Source organism: Heterodontus francisci, chromosome 13 (assembly GCF_036365525.1).
Source record: "Heterodontus francisci isolate sHetFra1 chromosome 13, sHetFra1.hap1, whole genome shotgun sequence".
NCBI classification, from domain to species: Eukaryota; Metazoa; Chordata; class Chondrichthyes; order Heterodontiformes; family Heterodontidae; genus Heterodontus; species Heterodontus francisci.
Genome location: NC_090383.1, coordinates 85,378,801 through 85,398,659, shown reverse-complemented (window position 1 = coordinate 85,398,659; position 19,859 = coordinate 85,378,801). Strand labels below are relative to the sequence as shown.

Genomic DNA, 19,859 nt, shown 5'->3' with positions numbered 1-19,859 from the left:
ATGTTATATTATAAAATCACTGCCTGTGAATTTTCATCCATTTGGATGGAAAATCGTGCGCAATATTCCTGTAATTTTCTGATTGCCACTAGCAGCGGACAAGGTTCTCTCCCATTTGTCCAATTATTGCAGTTCTGGACAATGCCGTTCAGCATTCACCAGCATATAAAAAATTTATGCAGTATTACACATAATGACAATTTTGGGCCAGGAGCAATGGATGAAACAACATAAAAGCACTCACTTTCTTTTTTTGCAGTAGATTTCTGAGCTGCACATTTGGGAGGAGAGTTTGGGAAACTATTTAATGAAATAAAAACAGAAAATGCTGGAAACACTCAGCAGGTTAGACAACATCTACACAGAGAGAAACACAGCTGACATTTCAGGTCGATGATCTTTCATCAGAACCGTTCATAAGGGAATACAAGGATTATAATTTTAAATTTGAAGCGTTGGGGGACCAGGAGCCAATGTGGGTTAGTGACAGAGACATGATGGGTGAGCAGGATTAGGAAGCAGAGAGAAATGTTTTCCATGAGTTGAAGTTTATGGAGCGTGGATGATGGGAAGTTGGCCAGGAGAACATTGTAATAATTGAGTCTGGAGGTGGCAAAGGCATGGATGAAGGTTTCAGCAGCAAATGGGCTGAAGCAGGGATGAAGATAGGCAATGTTATGAATGTGGAAGTAGGCAGTCTTTGTAATGTAGAAGATATAGGATTGGAATCGCAACATGGGAACAAATAGGGCACTGAAGATGTGAACAGTTGGTTTCAACCTGAGACAGTAGTTTTTAGTTTTAGAGATACAGCACTGAAACAGGCCCTTCGGCCCACCGAGTCAGTGCTGACCATCAACCACCCATTTATACTAATCCTACACTAATCCCATATTCCTACCACATCCCCACCTGTCCCTATATTTCCCTACCACCTACCTATACTAGGGGCAATTTATAATGGCCAATTAACCTATCAACCTGCAAGTCTTTGGCATGTGGGAGGAAACCGGAGCACCCGAAGGAAACCCACGCAGACACAGGGAGAACTTGCAAACTCCACACAGGCAGTACCCAGAATTGAACCTGGGTCGCTGGAGCTGTGAGGCTGCGGTGCTAACCACTGCGCCACTGTGCCGCCCTAGTAGCTGGGGAAGGAGATGAATCAATGGGGAGGGTACAGAGTTTGTGCTGGGGATTGGCTGAAGACGATGACTTAATTGTTCCTAATCTTTAACTGGTGAAAACTGGAACTCATTCAGTACAGCACATCAGAAAAACCCTGACAATGTAGAAGCAGTGGAGCTGTCTAGTGAAGTGCTTGAGAGCTGGAGCAGAGTATGGAACCTCATGCAATGTCTTTGGATGGTGTGGCTGAGGAATAGTATATAGGAATATGGAATGAGTGTAGGATTAGGATAAATGGGTGGTTGATGGTCGGCACAGACTCGGTGGGCCGAAGGGCCTGTTTCAGTGCAGTATCTCTAAAAAAAAAAGATGAGAAGCAAAAGGTATCTGCCATAACTTCAACCATTTCTCTGGGGTTTCTGTAGCTTATCTGCTGAAGTTATAGCAAACTCACTCCCATTATATCTATTCATAATCTTCATAAGTCCTTAATTAAAGCCACAAATCTGATTATTGTTATTAGTTTCTGAAGTATTTCTTAAATGAGCTAATCAAATCTGTTAAAAAGATGTATTAAAAAAACAAATGGGATAACACCTTGAGACGTTAAATAACAAATATCTTTCTGGTTGATGTCTCATGCTTACTGTCATTGTTGTGTTGACCAGATAACAGCTATGGTGATGGAGACCACCATGGTTCCTCATCAGACAGTGAAGATGAGGTGCTTGGCAAATACCACGAGGCTTTGTCCAAAACACAGATCACCTCTGGTGCAGCGTCAGACAGCAGACACCATCAGAAAGGTTACATGTGGGAATCCAGACTCAAATATAGTCCTCTGTCAGCTGAATATGATGGATACAGCAGTGAGGCATCTGCAGATGAAGGTAAGATGAATTACAAGATTTCATAGTTATCACTAAAAATAAAAATGCTGGATGTTGAAATATTGAGAGATTTACCAGCTTTGGGTACAATTTTTTATTCATGCTCAACCAATTTTAGAATACTTGTAGTTACCTTGAGCAAATGCTGACTAGGTTTCTTACTGTATAACTCAGTAAAGTGATGTACCTGTCAATAGTATATTATTTCAATACAAATAACTTTTCCACCTATATGAAGAAAAAAGGAAAATTAGTCTGTGTGTCAGTGCTTGAAATAGGTTCATGTCATCAGTTACTATTTCTCATTTTTTTATATTGCATTTGTTACATTTGACATGTATATATACAATGATATCCACTATATACATTATTTTGTTTATGACATTTTTGAAAAAGGCTTACCCTATATTTCTATTACTTTTTAAATAGTTCTCAGATAAAAAAGCACTTTTAAATAAGTTTGGTGTTTTTTTAAGGAATGCTTTGTGGTAAATTATTAGATGTGAAATTTATTTAATAAACTTAAGTATTCTGGCTGAAGCAGAAATGCGATATAAAGTTACATTGATTTAATTAGTACTAATTTAAATTTAGAGAACTTATTCATGTTTTTTCTCATTTTAAAGAGGAATCTTACACCTTTGTCCAGAAGCTTTAATGCCGATAGTAACTTGGTGGTGGGAATCAGGTGGGCAGGGGTCAAGGCAGTTGGCAAACCAACCTGATATCAGTACTGTGAAGCCCAGATTATTTTAATTCCTGCACCTCATCTACATGCTGAAGCCAGTGAGAAATGGCAGTTGACCAGCAGGCTGGAGCTCAACCTCAGCTTAATTGAGACCGCTGCTAGGGACGAAAGAAAAGGGTCCTGGTGCTTAGGAGAGATGCAGGAATGGGGTTTCAGGAGGGCCTTGCAATCAGGAGTGGGAATCCCAGAACAGCAAAGATCTAAAATTACACTGTGGGGCCCAGATGAACATCCTTGCTCTTCTTAGTCATACGAGGAAGGTAGAAAAATTTTGATTGGACTTGCCTCTTTGACCTCTTTTGGCCCTGGCTCCCCTTTCTGTTAGGCTGACTTGGTGGAAAAGTGAGCGATTAAGGAGAAGTTCATCCCTGAAACATAAAATGTTAATAATTTGTTTTTGATGTAGTTTTATTTATATTCCTGGTTCCATGTTCATTGAAATAGTAAATAGTATTTTTATAGAATAATGGAATCAATGAAATTTACAACGCAGAAGGCGGCCGTTTGGCCCATCATGTCTGTGCCACCTGAAAAATTGATATCCAGCCTAATCCCACTTTCCAGCTCTTTGTCCGTAGCCTTGTAGGTTACAGCACTTCAAGTGCACATCCAAGTGCTTTTTAAATGTGATGAGGGTTTCTGTCTCTACTGCCCTCTCGGGTAGTGAGTTCCAGACCCCCACTTCCCTCTGAGTGAAAAAAATTTCTCCTCAACTCCCCGTGAATCCTTCGACCAATTATGTTATATTTATGAGCCCGGTTATTGACCTCTCTTCTAAAGGAATTAGGTCCTTCCTGTCCACTCTATCTAGGCCCTCATAATTTTATACAGCTCAATTAAATCTCCCCTCAGCCTCCTCTGTTCCAAAGAAAACAACCACAGCCTATCCAATCTTTCATCATAACTAAAATTTTCCAGTATAGTCAATATCCTCATGTCTCCACTGTACTGTCTCTGGAGTGATCACATCCTTCCTGTAATGTGACCAGAAATGTACGCAGCACTCTAGCTATGGCCTAACTATTGCTGTATACAGTTCTAGCCTAATATCCCTGCTCTTTTATTCTATGCCTTGGTGCATAAAGGAAAGTATGCACTATGCCTTCATAACTATATTGGGTGGAATCTTATGACTGCCACGGCATCCCTGACGGCGGAACCGCAAGTTGTCGTAACTTCCACTCCTGCCGCAAATCTCGTTTCCCACGTAATTTTTTATCTAAATTAGCCGTGCGGTGACAGGCACAGGGAACACATGGGATCACGAGGTGGGGACGGCCTTTCATTGGTGGAACCCGCCATCACTGCCCTAAGCACCATGATCCCCACAGATATAAAACATTCTGTGCTTGCAGCCTCAAGGATCAGCAACCTTCCTTTCATATAAGTATCGTCAGACTAACTTAAATTGGAGCTTTTACTTAAATCAAACTGTTTTTCCTCCCTTATTTTGTGAAATTCAGCACCAACTTCAAATAATTTATATTCCCTACAGCCAAAGTGAATGACATGGCAGCCGACAGGCAGCGTCCCGCCCCACGGTTCAGTGATGCCTCCTTGTAGGTTCTCCTCCAGGGGAAGGCCGGAGGTTCTCTTCCCTGCAGATGGAGTCCGAAGACCCTCCTGCCTCACCAAGGTGGCCTGGGTGGAGGTAGTGGAGGAGATCTTGAACCGTGGGGTAACTAAAAGAACGTGGGTGCAATGCCGCAAGTGAGTCAATGGCTTGCTCAGATCAGCAGGGGTAAGTGGTCCTGGTGAGGCTGCTCCATCGACTTATTTCATGACTCTGTGTCTTTAAGGCAGAGGGTACACAAAGAATGCAGTCGAATGCATGAGTAGCCTTGGTGCGATTTACTAAATGATGAAGATTGGCATTGTTTATGTGATTGGATGTGTTGTGCGAAAGCCAATGCAGAATGAGTGATGTTGATACATAGTTGTGATGCTTCATTTGACATGCCATTAAATCTGTACTGTCTGCTGCAGGAGAAACAAAGCCACAATCAGCGCAAGCATGCTAGGGGTCCCTGATGTCAGGCTGCTGACCATGGCTGAGGAGGAGGCCTCTGAGATCGTGAGAGAGAAGGGAGGCAGGGCAAGCAAAGATGCCGCCTGCCCCAGGCCAATTGAGGCCCTCAAGTGGCTAATTAATTGCCAGTTAAGGGACTTCTCCCGCCACTGCTGGTAATGGCGGTTGGGCACTTCAGCACCTGAGGAGGCCGCCCAGTATAAACTGGTGGCCTCCTTGTGGGCTGGGATGGGGGCGGGGGTGGTTGGTGGTCCTCCTGATCAGGCACCCTGTGTCCCACGGACTGCCCCTGCGATAACTACCCCACCCCTCCCTGGTCTCCAACTCCCACCTCCCTCGTCGAGGCCCATCCGATTGTTCCTGGATAGGCCCGAACCCCACTTACTTTCCTGAAGGGTGATGTCCATCGCCCTCTGCTTGCTGGGTGAAGTCCCAGCGGTGGCTACCTCTCTCTCTGGCCAGCAACCTTTGGAGGAGGAATCTCCAGCCCCAGAGAGACAGGAGTCCTAACTGAGGCTAATTAAGAGCCTGGGTCAAGTAAAATTACTACGTGGCTTCCAGGTTCATCAGAGGTGGGCTCGCTCCCAACGTTTTAGCCTCTTCCCCAGCTAAATGCACACCTTCCAAGTAATGGGTTCTTCATATCAAAATGTATTACCTCACATTTATCTATGTTGAACTTCATTTACCTATTATTTGCCCATTCTGCAAGTTTATTAATGTCCTCCTGTAATTTGCTGCAGTCCTCCTCAGTATTGACTATTCCACCCCCCCAATTTGATCAATGTAAGATAGTCACCAAGAAATTCAATTGGGAATTTAGGCGAAATTTCTTTACCAAAAGAGTGATGAGAATGTGGAACTCGCTACCACAGGGAGTGGTCGAAGAGAATAGTATAGATGCATTTAATGGGAAGCTACACAAGCATATGAGGGAAAAGGGAGTAGAGAGTTACAATGATAGATTTAGATGAGGAAAGAGGCTCGAGGTGAGCATAAATGCCGGCATGGACTGGTTGGGCCGAATAGCCTGTTTCTGTGTTGTATATCCTGTGCAATGTAATCCTATGTAACCATTTCTCCAGCTATACATTCATCTGCAATATTCTATTTCTGCATTCACTAGCATGTAGCGGTGATAGTAATCCAAAGGTTACAACCTCTTAGGTCCTCCTTATTAATTTTTTTTTCCAGCTCCCTAAAAAAAGGGCAAAATAGCTCCCTAAAAAAAGCACAGAATGAGAAAGATACAAATAGCAGCAAAGGGTGACAAAGCAGATGTTAAGCGTTACAAAAAGGAAGTATGAAAAACCATTTGCTCCGTCTATGTAACATAAATGCAAAAAACATTCACTATTACGTTAGGAACAAGGGGGTGGTCGGAAGCAATGTGGGCCCTTTAGAAAACTGATAATGATGATTTTGTCAATGATAAGGAAATGGCGGAAATGCTGAATAATTACTTTGCAGCAGCATTTATAGTAGAGGAAGAGGTCAGCATGCCAGACATCCCAAGGAAACTATTATTGAATCACTTAAGTAAGATAACAGTGTTAAAGAAATTAATGGCACTAAAGAGCGACAAATTCCCAGGACCAGATGGTTTCCATCCCAGGGTTTTAAAGGTAGTAGGTGAGAACATTGTAGATGCCCCAACTACAGTCTTCCAAAGTTCTCTCTATTTGGGAACTGTTCCTTTAGATTGGAAATTGTGCATGTCATACCGCTATTTAAAAAAGGTGATGGGGGAAACCAGGGAATTATAGATCAGTTAGGCTAACGTCTGTTGTCGAGACAGTTGCTAGATTCTATAATTAATGACAGGGTGACAGAATGCCTTAAAATTTTTTAGCTGATCAGAGGGAGCCAGCATGGATTTGTAAAGGGTAGGTCATGTCTAATGAATCTGATAGAATTTTTTGAAAAGGTGACTGAAGTAGTAGCCAGGGGAATGTTGATTTATGTTATTTATATGGACTTCTAGAAGGTATTTGATAAAGTCCCTCATAAGAGATTGTTATCTAAAGTTGAAGCTCATGGAACTGAAGATAAATTATTGACCTGGCTAGGAAATTGGCTGAGTGGCAGGAGACAGAGAGTAAGGATAATGGCTAGGTATTCCAATTAGCAGGATGTGTCCAGCGAGGATCTGTGTTTGGGGCCTCAACTATTCACTGTGTTCATTAATGACTTAAATGATGGGATAGAGAGCCAAGTATCCAAATTTTCTGAAGACACTAAGATAGGCAGTATTGTAAACAATGTAGACGGAAGTGTAAATTACAAAGAAATACTGATAGATTAAGTGAATAGGCAAAACTGTGGCAAATGGATTTCAATGAAGGCAAATGTGAGGTCATCCATTTTGGACCTAAAAGGGATAGAACAGGGGACTCTCTAAATGGTGAAAAGTTAGAAACAGTGGAGGTCCAAAGAGATTTGGGGTCCAAGTACACAGATCATTAAAATGTTATAAACATGTACAGAAAATAATCAAAAAGGCTAATGGAATGCTGACCTATATATTTAGAGGACTAGAACACTATAATGGGGTAGAAGTCATGCTTCAGCTGTGCAAACCACTGCTTAAACCACACCTGCAAGCAGTTCTGGGCACCACAATTTAGGAGTAAGCTATGATTTTATTGAATGGCAGAACAGACTCGAGGGGTTAAATGGCTTACTCCTGCTCCTATGTTCCTACATCCTTATCTGCCTGCACGAACTCATTGCTCTTTTTACCTATGTATGGTCATTGGTACTGATATGGGCCACAACCTCTGCTGTTCTCCCTCCTCCCTCAGAATGTTCTGCAGGCATTCAGTGACACCATTGATACTGGCACCAGGGAGGTAAAATACAATCCTGGAATCATATCTGTGGCTGCAGAAATGCCTGTCTGTTCCCCTAACTATTGAATATCCTATTAATATTACTTTTCTGACCTTCTTCCTCCCACCCTGTAGAGCTGAGCCACCCACAGTGCCTTGGACCTGACTCCAGTGTTCTCTCTAAGTCACGTGGCTGTGCATTAACCTGAACGTTGCCACGCAGACTGTGCATAAATCTGCCCTTTTACGTTACCCCGCGTGCACAGACATGCAAAAAATTTAAAGAGCCCACACACTTAAATCGTCTGCTCAATACAAAAAAAAATTAGAGGGTATGTCACTTGACTCTGGCTGTACTCCCCAGAGGAGCCATCACCCTCAACAGTATTCAGAATCGAATACTGGTTAGAGAGAAGATGCACTCACGGGACTCCTGCCTGGTCCTCCTGGTCTGTCTGGCGGGCACCGATTACTTGTCTGCCTGCACACACTTTAGCTGCAGGGTGATCACCTCCTAAAACATGCTATCCAACTAGCTCTCAACCTTGCAAATGCACTGCAGTGATGCCAGCTGCTGCTCAAGCTTCAAAACTAGGAGCTCAAGCTCCTCTCTCTAATGACACTTCCTGTTCATGTGGTTCTCCAGACACGAGAAGCATCCTGGACTTCCCACATGGCACAGGATCTGCAATCAATGGGTCTGAGCTTCCCTGACCTGCCTCTATTTATTAGAATACTATTTAAACCAGGGTTGTCAATCATACGGCCCGCAGGCCAGAACCCAGCCCGCCAAAGATTTTCATCTGGCCCGCCAATCTGCCCATGGCTCAGCTCTGATTGACGGCTCCCTAGACGTCAAGGTGTAGGCGGGACCTGCAGCTGATGGGCGAGGGTTCCCTGTCTGTGATTGGTCATTCCCTGTGACTGACAGGGGCTGCCTAGTTGGGCTTGGCGCTGATTGGTGGAATGTGGCATAGGCGCCCTGGGATCTGCTGCTCCTGCTGCTTTCACGCATTTCAGTTAATGTCCTGTATCCTGCATACTGGTCAGGTTCCCGCCTCCAATCACCCCAACTTAAATAAAACAGGCATCATAAGTATCTGGTAATGGGGATGGCTGCTGCAGGGAGCTAGGAGCAGGTAGCCGGGAACACAGAGCAGGGAGCGGGGAGCAGGGAACCAGGAACATGGAGCAGGGAGTGGCGAACACAGAGCAGATAGTTTGGAACACAGAGCACGGAGCTGGGAGCGGGGAACATGGAGCGGGGAGCACCGAGTGGGGAACACAGAGCAGGGAGCTGCGAACAAAGAGAGAGAGAGAGTAGGGGGGTGGGGTGGGGGAGGGAGGGAGACAGAGAGAGGGCAGGGGGCAAGAGACAGAGGAGGGGAGGGGGGAGAGAGACACAGAGAGGGGGGAGAGAGAGAGAGACAGAGAGGGGGGAAAGAGAGACAGAGTAGGGGGAGACAGAGAGAGGGGGAGAGAGAGACAGAGAGATGCACAGAGGGAATGCGGAGAGAGGGAGGACAGAGAGATCAAGATCTCTCCTGACAAATGGACATCCATCCAGAATACTCTGCATTGCTACATAAAGTGTGCGGGCAGAGATTGACTAGTTATGCGAGCAAAAACAATGCCAGGCATGTCACTAAATCAGTGTTCAAATAGTGACGAGAAAGTAAGTCAATAAATTAGTCTCATTTAAAGCTTCTTCACAAAAATGCACCTTTATTGTTGTTTTGATAGTAAAATAAACTTTTCTTGCCTTTGGCCGGAATTTTTCATTGGGTAGGGGGCCCCATTCACCAGCCGAAAAGTTGGTGGAGAGTCCGTCTCTGCCGGGCCTAGGGAGCCAGACCATTCCTCAGGCATTTAATTGGTCTTGGGTTGGACTTTCACCTCCTTGAGATAGGAAGTCCCGCCTAATGGAGCTGCCAAGCCAATCAGCGGGCCGGCAGCTCTTAGTCCCAGCAGCGCCACTGGGAGCAGGTTGAAATTTTGCACTGTTTTTGTAATGCCACATTCCTATGATGGATAAATATGTTTCATTTCAAGAAAAATATGGAAAGATTCAATATTTTTTATTAGCTTTAAAGAAGAGTTTTGAAGTTACAGTAAATAATATGCACATTTAAAGCACTAAGGAAAAAGATACCTTCCTAAAAATTATCAGAACATAAGGCTGCAAGTAATGACTCAATTAAAGGAAATCATATTTGGATGCAGCCTTTACAAGGATCATAGTTATAGACGAGAATTGCATTTTGAAGACTTAAGGAAGGAATGTATCAAAGGCTGGATCCTTTACAGAATTTGAAAGGTCAGCCATTCAGACACATGAACAAAAATAATACCCAAATATAGCTAAAAACTGTAAGGCAAACTATAAACATTAGTCAAAACGTAAACAGATGTGGAAACGTTAATGGTTTATTTTAATCTAACCCGCCTGGCAGAAAACTGTGGAGGCTTTGTACCTCAAGGTATAGGTATTCCAACAGTCCCAGGGCACTTCACAAGAGATGCAAGAAAAAATGGATGCTAAGCTCAATAAGAAGACATTAGGAGCAAAAGTTTAGTCAAAGAGGTGGGTTTTAAGGAGTATTTAGATGAGCACTTGAAACACTATAACATACAAGGCTACGGGCCAAGTGCTGGTAAATGGGATTAGAATAGATAGGCTTGATGGCCGGCGTGGACACGGTGGGCCGAAGGGCCTGTTTCTGTGCTGTATAACTCTATGACTCTGAGGATTGTGGGGTAGAGAATTGGAAGGATTTAGGGAGGGAATTCCAGAGCGTGGGACCACAAGGTCACAACTTTATGATTTAGAGGCAAGAGAACTACCAGCTGAGCCAAACTGACGGGGCGTTGGAAATAAAGACCTAGGGGGTTAAATCGGGAGCACAAAATCTTGGGTGCACCCTGGAGCAGTGTTATTTTCCCGGGCACAAATGGTGAAGTCCGAGGAACCCAGATATTGGGCCTTTGACCTCATCATAATCAGGATACTGCTGCTGGAGCAGAAAGTGCAAGTTAGGTGCTGCACTTTGGAATCAGGGCCTTGGACACAGTATGAAGGGTCAGAGCTTCGGAGGTAGGGTTGGAGCCTGGAGATGCGTGGAGGAATCAGAGTGTGGGGGGTGGGGGGCAGCGGCTGGATTTCAGGACCTGGAGCAATGGCAATGAGGATGCCATTGTGGTGATTACTTTTTTATTTAGCCGATGCTTAGGGTTGGTTTTCCCTGAGGCCCCATGCTGGCTGCCTTGGGGTAAACCAAAGTTGCAGAAGGGACCTGAAGGAGATGTTAGGCCCCTTCTTTGCATATGCGAAGTTTCTAACACCTGCTTCAGGCATAGGTAAAGGACACCTTGTTTGTCCTTACCCAATATGGCGGGCGGCGTACTTCTGGCCAAGTGTGCGCATGCTTCCTGCCCCCACTTTTGGAGTCTTAGGAGCCAAGTAGCGCCTGGAAAACAGGTGCTATTTGGCCCAATTTAGCCTTCTTTGAATCCTTTAAGAAACAGTTGTATGATGAGATCAGGGTATTGTATGATTTCCTTCTGTATGAATAATTCAGTTTGAGTTGAGTAGCTTTCCGGATCCATATCTTAGCTTGTGATGTGGAAAAAACATGATTTGAGATTTGACAGTATATGCAGATAATATTTATCCACTAGGTGGCCACATCTGTACAAGTTTCTTGTCACCGTCTAGGTTGTAATCAAAATCATCTGAGCCTGGAGCTGACAGTTTAGGAGGTCATGAAGGAAAAATATAATGAGGTAAAACAAAGTTTTCAAAGAGCTCGAAATGGTAAAAGCAAGCTGTAAGAGTGCACTGCATGTCAACCTGCTGATCAAGGTGCGTGTCATTCTGTAGGATCCCTTCAATAAAAGTTATTTTATAGGGTTTAAGTTATTTGTTTCAAACCCATATAGGAATAGATAGATAGCCTGTACGTGCATTTACCTACTATCCACAAATACCAAATAGAATACAAAATAAAAGCCTTTTTGGTTTACATTTGCAAGGAGGTGTCCTCTTTTTTGCTCAATACCTTTCAAAGCACTCTGGTCCAGTATGAAAATAAGCCTTCTGAGTAACTATTGTAGATGTTTTCATTGACGATTTACTGTTCCTCAGTCACTTAAGTTTCTACCACTGTTTGGTTCAGGGAAAAAATTTGTAATTATTCATATTTAAAAGATAAAGGTCAATTATATTATCACTAGCTTTCAAAGTGAGAATTGACCACCATGAAAATACAAGTAAGATCTAACTAGCTAGCCTGTATTGTACAATATATTTCAGTACCAATTTAAAAGGGTACTCATATGACAATATAATAAATTATTAAGAGTACATTATAGAGGTTTAGTTAACTCTCATGCTCATGAGAGGATGCCTGTAATACAACATCATACAATTTGTAACAAATTATACCTCCTACATTTTCAATATATCTACCGTACCTTGTTTCAGCCCAATTTGTTTTGCTAAAACTGATCAGCTTTTGGATTATTTGTTACTGCAGGTATGTATGTTTTTCAATCAAAGTACAAAAGCTGCATGCATCTATATCAAAAATGAACGCCATGCAGGTAGCAGCTGCTGCCTGCTCCTGGGAATGAAGGTAAGCCTAGGTAGTGCCGCTAGAATCAGTGCTATGCGAATGAATTTCACGGCCCTACAGTTGAATAAGGACTCCTACAAGCCCCAGATCCAGGGCTGCTGTGCAGATGTCTGATTTGATCTTCAGTACGGTGAACCCAATCATTCCTTAGAAATTGAACTGGATAACCCATAATGGGTGGCTGTGCATATTGTAGTCTAGACATGCCTCTCACAATGTCAAATCCTGAGACGTCCACTCTGAATCTCTTTCTGTCTCAAGTGCCAGTGTAAGTAGCAAGTTAAATAACAACAATAGTAAACTTGAGCAAAGGGATTCAAGTTGCTAGCAGTTGTACAAATGGAGTTGAGCTTTTGACATGAAGCTTTCTGGTGAAATGTTAGATGCTATGCTGCTTCGGATGGCATACCCACTGCAGAGCCATACTCCATGTCATGGTCGTGTTCAGAGAACTGCTTTATATTGCCATGTTAGTTTCTAATGGCAGTGATAGTCTTCTGGTTGCACTGTTCCCCAATTAATAAATGAAGAATCTGTAGCACAGTGGTGATATTTTATTGTAATAAATATCCAGTAGATGTGAAACATTAGTTTGTAGTAAATAAATATCCCATATAAATTGCTAAAAAGAAACAACTTAATTGCAAAATGCTAATAGTGGAGAATGCCTGCCCCTGTTGTTTTTGCATTGTACAGAACATTTGTAATTCAGAGGCTCTGTACAAAATAATTAGTATTCCCACCCAAACAGTCAATTGTTAATTTGCATGTTAAAGAAGCATCTATACCCTATTTATGGGGGGTCGGTTAGCTGAGTTGGCTAGACGGCTAGTGTATGATGCAGAAAGATGTCAACAGCGTGGGTTCAATCCCTATACCGGCTGTGGTAGTTCATCGAGGCCTGCCTCCTCGCTTTGCCCCACACTTGAGGAGTGGTGACCTTCAAGCTATACATCACCAACTATCTCTCCAATGGGGAGAGATGCCTATGGTCCTTTGGGATTATGGCGAGAACAATACCAAATTTATGTAATGGGTTTACATGGTACAGTCATATTTCAGTTCATTCAAAGCCAACCTTAGCTTGAAGTTGTAAGCCTGAGGATGTTGATTTGAATTATGCATACCTGCCTGGTGCACAGTTCCATTACCCTTCTAGATGGAGAATGTAAACATGCTCTGAATTTTAAATGTACTATTGACTTGGCAAGTTAAAAATAGCTGAGTGCAAGTTTAGCTATTCAATTCAAACCCTGTTAAACCACCCAATGATAATTCTTACAAGCAGTTGAGGTTGCACTCAGTGACTGTTGACCTAGAAGAAAACATGTTCATTAAAAAAAAATCATATTGTTTTGTGAAGTCTGTGCTCGTCAAGCCAAAAGATGTTAATGCTAGAGAATGAAACACTTTCTATTTCAGGCACCAATGCTAACATTATGTACTCCCAAGTCAGACGCAGCATGAAATAAAAACAGAAAATATTAGAAACACTCGGCAGGTCAGGCAACATTTGTGGAGAGAGGTAGGTAGGTAGGGTTAATGTTTGATGAATGGTCATAAGACCTGAAATGTAAACACCACTTTCCTCTCTCCACAGATGTTGCTTGAGCTGTTGTGTGTTTTTCCATTTTTATTTCAGATTTCTAACATCTGCAATACTTTATTTCTTTTAGACACAGCATGGTAGGATGTAGAGTAAAGCTTCCTCTATTCAGCCTCAATGTGCCACACCTTACTGTACCAGTATTGCTTGACTGTTTTCCATTTCTCATATCAATTATTTTTAGTCATCTCTTTGAGAATGTTTGCCAATTTAGGTAAAATTAGGCCCAGTTCTGTGCTGTATGCCTGTGCTCTTACCAATTAGGAACTGTCCAAACTTATTTCACCCTTATAGCTATTGTTTTCTATTGATAATAAAACCTTATTATTACCTGTTTAATAGATTTGAAAATTGCAGATTAAGTCCCAGATCTACCTGTCACTGAACCTACCAACCACAGTCGTGTACTTTGATTGTTCTGATCTGAGACTCCACATAAGATGCCTCACAATTGCAAAGCTTTTCTCATTATCTGGAGAAGATAATGATAAATGGGTCTCTAGTGTCAATTGCACAGTTGCTGTGATCATGCAGATATCCATACGTTCAGCTGCTTCATCCTTTAATAAAAGAAGGCATCATCAAAGCGCCATAAAGAATAGAATAGAATGGTTACAGCACAGAGGGAGGCAATTCGGCCCATCAAGCTCATGCCTGCAGTCTGCTTGCCCTTTCCCCAAAGCCCTGCAAAATTCTTTCTTTCAAGTACTTACCTAATTCTCTTTTGAAAGCCAGGGTTGAATCTGCCTCCACTACCCTTTCAGGCAGTGCCTTCTAGATCGTAACCACTCGCTGCGAAAAGGTTTTCCGCATGTTCCCTTTGCTTCTTTTGCCAATCACTTTAAATCTGTGTTCTCTGGTTCTCAATACTTCTGCCAATGGGAGCAGTTTCTCTCTAATTACACTGTTTAGATCCTGCATAATTTTGAATACCTCTGTCAAATCTCAACCATGTCCTCGAAGGAGAACAATCCCAGCTTCTGTCATTCTCCTCCCATAGGGCTGGAGAGCAGTTGGAGGCGGGAGGCTGGGAAAATAGTATGGAGAGTGGCTCCCCCTGCCATGTCCTGAGGCCACTGGCTCAATTGAAGTGGACTCGTGGCGGCAGGCTCGAAAGCCATTGGAGCCAGAGGCTCGGTGTCCCAATAACGGAGCTGTGGTGATGAAAGACCGGCAGAGGTGCTTCCACTCCATCCTGATGTCTGTACCGACTTCGGGAGTTTTCAGTGCAGCCCTTCTGTGTTGGCCAATGAGGCCGCCTCCATGTTGAGGCACCCTCGCGCTCCCCAACCTGCCTCAGCAGTGTTCACCGCTCCCGGTTGGGCTGCCTAGGCTCCAGAGCTGCCAGCCCTCTGATTGGGCCTGCAGCATCGGGACCCTGTCCAGAGGCTGCCAGTTAGGAGGCCACCTCCCGGATGATTGCGCTGATGGTCTCACTGCCAGAAAGTGTGGGCTTGGGATCCCCATTTGGACCCAACATTGGGGTCCCAAAGCCCGCGGGAAAATCCAGCCCATACTCTCTCTTTTCCACTTGCCCTTTGAACTTTCTATATTCAATTTGGTTCTCAAATTAACCTGACATCAGTCAAACACCCTCTTTTTCTGCTTTAACTTAAGCTCTATCTCCTTCGTCCTCCAGGGAGCTCTGGCTTTGGTTGTTCTACAGTTCTTCCTCATGGGAATGCACTCGACTGTACCTGAACCAACTCCTTTTTAAAGGCAGCCCATTGTTCATTTACAATTTTGCCTGCCTGTCTTTGATTCCAGTTTGCCCAGGACAGATCTGTTCTCAACCCATTGAAATTGGCTCTCCTCCAATTAAGTATTTTTACATGAGATGTCTACTTGTTCTTTTCCATAGCTAATCTAAACCTTATAATAGTATGCTCACTGTTCTCTAAATGTTCCCCTACTGACACATGATCCACTTGACCCCCTCATTCAGCAATGCCTCCTTTCTCGTTGGGCCAGAAAATTCAAGAAAATTCTCCTGAATACACTTCAAAAACTCTTTTCCCTCTCTGCTATTTACACGATTATTATCCCAGTCTATACTTAGGATAACTGAAGTCCCCCATAATGACTACTCTATAATTCTTGCATCTCTCTGTAATTTCCCTGCAAATTTGCTCATCTATGTCTTTCCCACCAGTTGGTTGCCTATAGAATACACCCAGTAGTATAATGGCACCTCTATTCTTTTTTTAACTCTAACCAAATAGATTCCGTCCTTGATGCCTCCAGGACATCCTCTAACACTGTAACATTCGCCTTAATCAATACTACCACCCCTTTCCTTATTCTTCCTGAACACCTTGCATCCAGGAATATTAAGTACCCAGTCCTGCCCTTTTTTGAAGCAGGTCTCTTGTTATCACCACAACATCAAATTGCCATGTTGCTATTTGCGGCTGCAGTTCACTAACCTTATTTACCATGCTTTGTGCATTTACATACATTGTAAACCTAATTTTAACCTTCTTGTATTCTCTCTTTGTAAATGTGATGAGTTGCTGACAACAAGGAAGACTGCAATTGAGGTGGACTAGAGATTCAGTCAAAGCTTAAATTAGATTCCTGATGACCAGAGAAGGGAGGGAGGAACATAATCTATGGATCAGCAATATGACAAGAGAAGTCAAGAGTATTTACAAAGAGATAATTGGAAGTGCAAGATGGATAAAGTCTATAAGAGAGAGGCAGAGAAGGGTGAAAATTGTAGTATTTTTAATTTACATTGCAACCATTTTTATAATGGACTTTTATTTAAAGTAAGACTAAAATTAATTTAGAGATTAATTGCATTTAACAACCATTCTATAAAAATGTAAACAAATGTAACCATTTATCACAAAACTTTTAAAGATTATAGCAGTGATTCCTTAGATGTTAGTTGTAATTATCCTTTTGAATTTAATTAATGTGAATAAACAACTTTTTATTTCTTTTTTGTATGCACATAAACCATCATCAGTACAAATATATTTGAGAAAAATATTATGGAATATCATATATTACTTAAGGTAAACTTTGAATGATGTTGTTCAAGTTGAAATGCCATGACACCCCAAAAAGTCCATTTTATGTTGGGCTATTCAGGTGCTATAACAGAAATTCAGTTGCTTGGATGAAAGAAGAATATGAAAGTGAATAAGGTCAAAATATGGACAAGGATTCCAGTTAGCAAACAATATGTAAACGTTGTCCAATCAACAAATTCCTGAGGCATTTACATTGTGCTACTCCATCTATAGCATCATTTGTATTTGAATGATAAATTGTACCTAAATCCCTTCAAAATATTATTGCACTGACCAGAGATTTACAGCCTAAAGCCGCAAATAAATTTATTTGCAATTAGCCTTGGGGAACAAGAAATGGCAAATGTTATTGACTACGACCGCTATCTGCTCCCATTACCTTTGTAATGTCTGTTTGGAGGGCCTTTGAGAGAAAAAGACCTTTCTCTCCTCCTGCACCAAGGCCTTCAGTGCTGCAGCAGGCACATTGGCTAGCCTGTTGTGTTATTTCCACTTCTCTTTCTGCTCAGAGACCCTTCTTGAACCAGTTCCAGCAGCTGCTCCAGCCAGAATGCACTGCACCTTTAAGAGGTGCAGGTTAGCTTAAAGTAGTGCTAGCCTTGCACAAACTTGTGCCCCCTGCTAAGGCATGCAGCCACTCAGCAGCATGCTTAGCACTGGGCTTCATGCCACTATCATTTAAATTAGCAAGCAGCTTGGAATTTGGGTGCTGCCTGCATCTCTACGAACAGGCACTGGTTAATCACGCATTGCAATTGCTGCAGCTCATTACTGGCCTAATCCAATTTTTTCCCCTATAAATTACCTGATAACTTTCCAACATTTTGTTAGATATGTAATGTATAAGCACAGGGATTCATACTTTTCGTGTGTTTGGTGTGTGTTTGCCTGTTTCTGTAACCATAGTAACTGTAAAAGCTCCAGGGAAGAGCCTGACAACCTGTCATAGTACTGTACTTGCTATAGTAATAGAATTCTAATAATGGTTGAAACATACATATCTGATATAAATTGTGAATATAGCAATACCAACATAGCAACATTTTAAAATTAAACCAGAAACCTAGTAGGTTTTGAAAGTTTGTATTTATTTAGATCTTTGAAGAGCATCAAGTATTATTTATGAATGTGTTTTTAAATCTGTTAGAAAGGTAGACTCTTAACACAGGAAATAGGAGCAGGAGTAGACCAAATGGCCCATCAAGCCTGCTCCACCATTCAATACGATCATGGCTGACCTTAGACCTCAACTCCACTTTCCTGTCCGCCCGCCGTATCCCTTGCTTCTCTGAGAGACCAAAAATCTGTCTATACCAGTCTTAAATGTATTCAACAATGGAGCATCCACAACCCTCTGGGATAGAGAATTCCAAAGATTCGCAACCTTTTGAGTGAAGTAATTTCTCTTCATTTCAGTCCTAAATGATCGGCCCCTTATCCTGAGACTGTGCCCCCATGTTTTAGATTCTCCGACCAACGGCAACAATCTTTTAGTGTCTACCCTATCCAACCCATTCAGAATCTTGTATGTTTCAATGTGATCGTCTCTCATTCTTCTAAACTCCAGAGAGTATAGGCCCAATTTACTCAGCCTCTTATCATAGGACAACCCCCTCATCCCAGGGCCCAATTTAGTGAACCTTTGCTGTACCTAACTTTCTTCAAACGAACTTGTCTACAATTCTATTGCATTTAGTGAAAACTCTTCTTCTAAGTTACAATAGAATGAAAATAAATTAAAATATAATTATGTAATAAGCTAAATATTGCACAGCAGTATTAAAGCAAACCTCATATACATTCAGTACTGGCCTATACAGACCACGGAAGTTTCACGTTTGATCTCTGACCTGCGCTGAAACAGGTATGAGGATACTACAGTTTCTGCAGATTTCTGGACATCAACTAGGGTTCATATTCTTAATCACTATCCAGTAACCTGCTACAAAGTGTGTGTGTTTGTGTGTGAATATTGGGTGAGGTAAAGATTGGACTTGGCTGTGGTGCCCTAAATAGTTAGCTAGCAAGCCCACACTTACCATTGCAAACGGAGATTGACCACTGGTTAACGTTCCAGGAGCCTCTTGGTGCTTTTGGAACTGTATTGCAGCTAGAGTGAATACCTGAAAAATAGTAAAGATAATAATTAGAGAGAGAAAAGCTCATTAGTTTTTCATTTAAGAATACCAACAGTTAAAACCTGGCACCAAACATAGGCCATGATATATTTCCCACCCCTGCCAACCCCTTTCCCTTGGGATAGACGCAAGTAGTGTGCCCGAAGTGTGCCAGAGTTCTCAAATTTATTGGGCGGGATTCAGTTATATGTCCTGTTACACCATGGCACTGACCTGCCTCTGAAAGGAATCTTGCACCTGGAAATTGGACTGGGAACACAAGTATTCTGCAACATTGCCTGCCTCCAGCCCTACAGCAGCCCCTCCACCACTAAAATCTTTATTACACATCATTTCAGGAGATTATTTCACTTACATTCTCCTGCTGCACCTGCCCCCCCCACCAATCTCCAAATTCTCCAATTCATCCAAAATGCACCATCTGTATTCTGAGCTGCATTAAGTCTTACTTCCTCACCACCCCATCCTCACTGGGTTATGTTGGCTCCCATTGCCCCAACACATTAAATTTGAAATGGTCTTTGTCTTCAAATCCCTCCCTTGTCCACTCTATATATCAATCTTCTTCAGTCTTATATCTCCTCTCACACCTTTCGGCCTTTCTTTTGTATAGCCCCCTCCTGTTGTCCCACTAATGGTGGCACAACTTTCAGCTGCCTCACGTATACTCTCAGGAACTTCCTCCTTTAATGCTCTATCTCGCTCCACCTTTAAAAGTCTTTTAAGAACCTATTTTTTCAACAAAGTCTTCAATCACATTCCCTTATCTATTCCTATTTTATCTTTTTCTTCCTTTTTTGTACAGTGCCATGAG

At 42.4% G+C, this 19,859-nt stretch overlaps 1 protein-coding gene across 2 annotated transcripts in view; it reads left to right on the top strand.

Moving 5' to 3' along the window:
• The window catches only part of LOC137376126 (synaptotagmin-14-like), a 133,450-nt gene that overhangs the window by 12,670 nt on the left and 100,921 nt on the right, over window positions 1-19,859 (top strand). For both annotated transcript variants that reach the window (XM_068044138.1, XM_068044137.1), the window contains exon 2: window positions 1,797-2,018. In XM_068044138.1, the coding sequence (XP_067900239.1) occupies window positions 1,797-2,018 (222 nt within the window). The remainder of the gene's footprint in view (window positions 1-1,796; window positions 2,019-19,859) is intronic.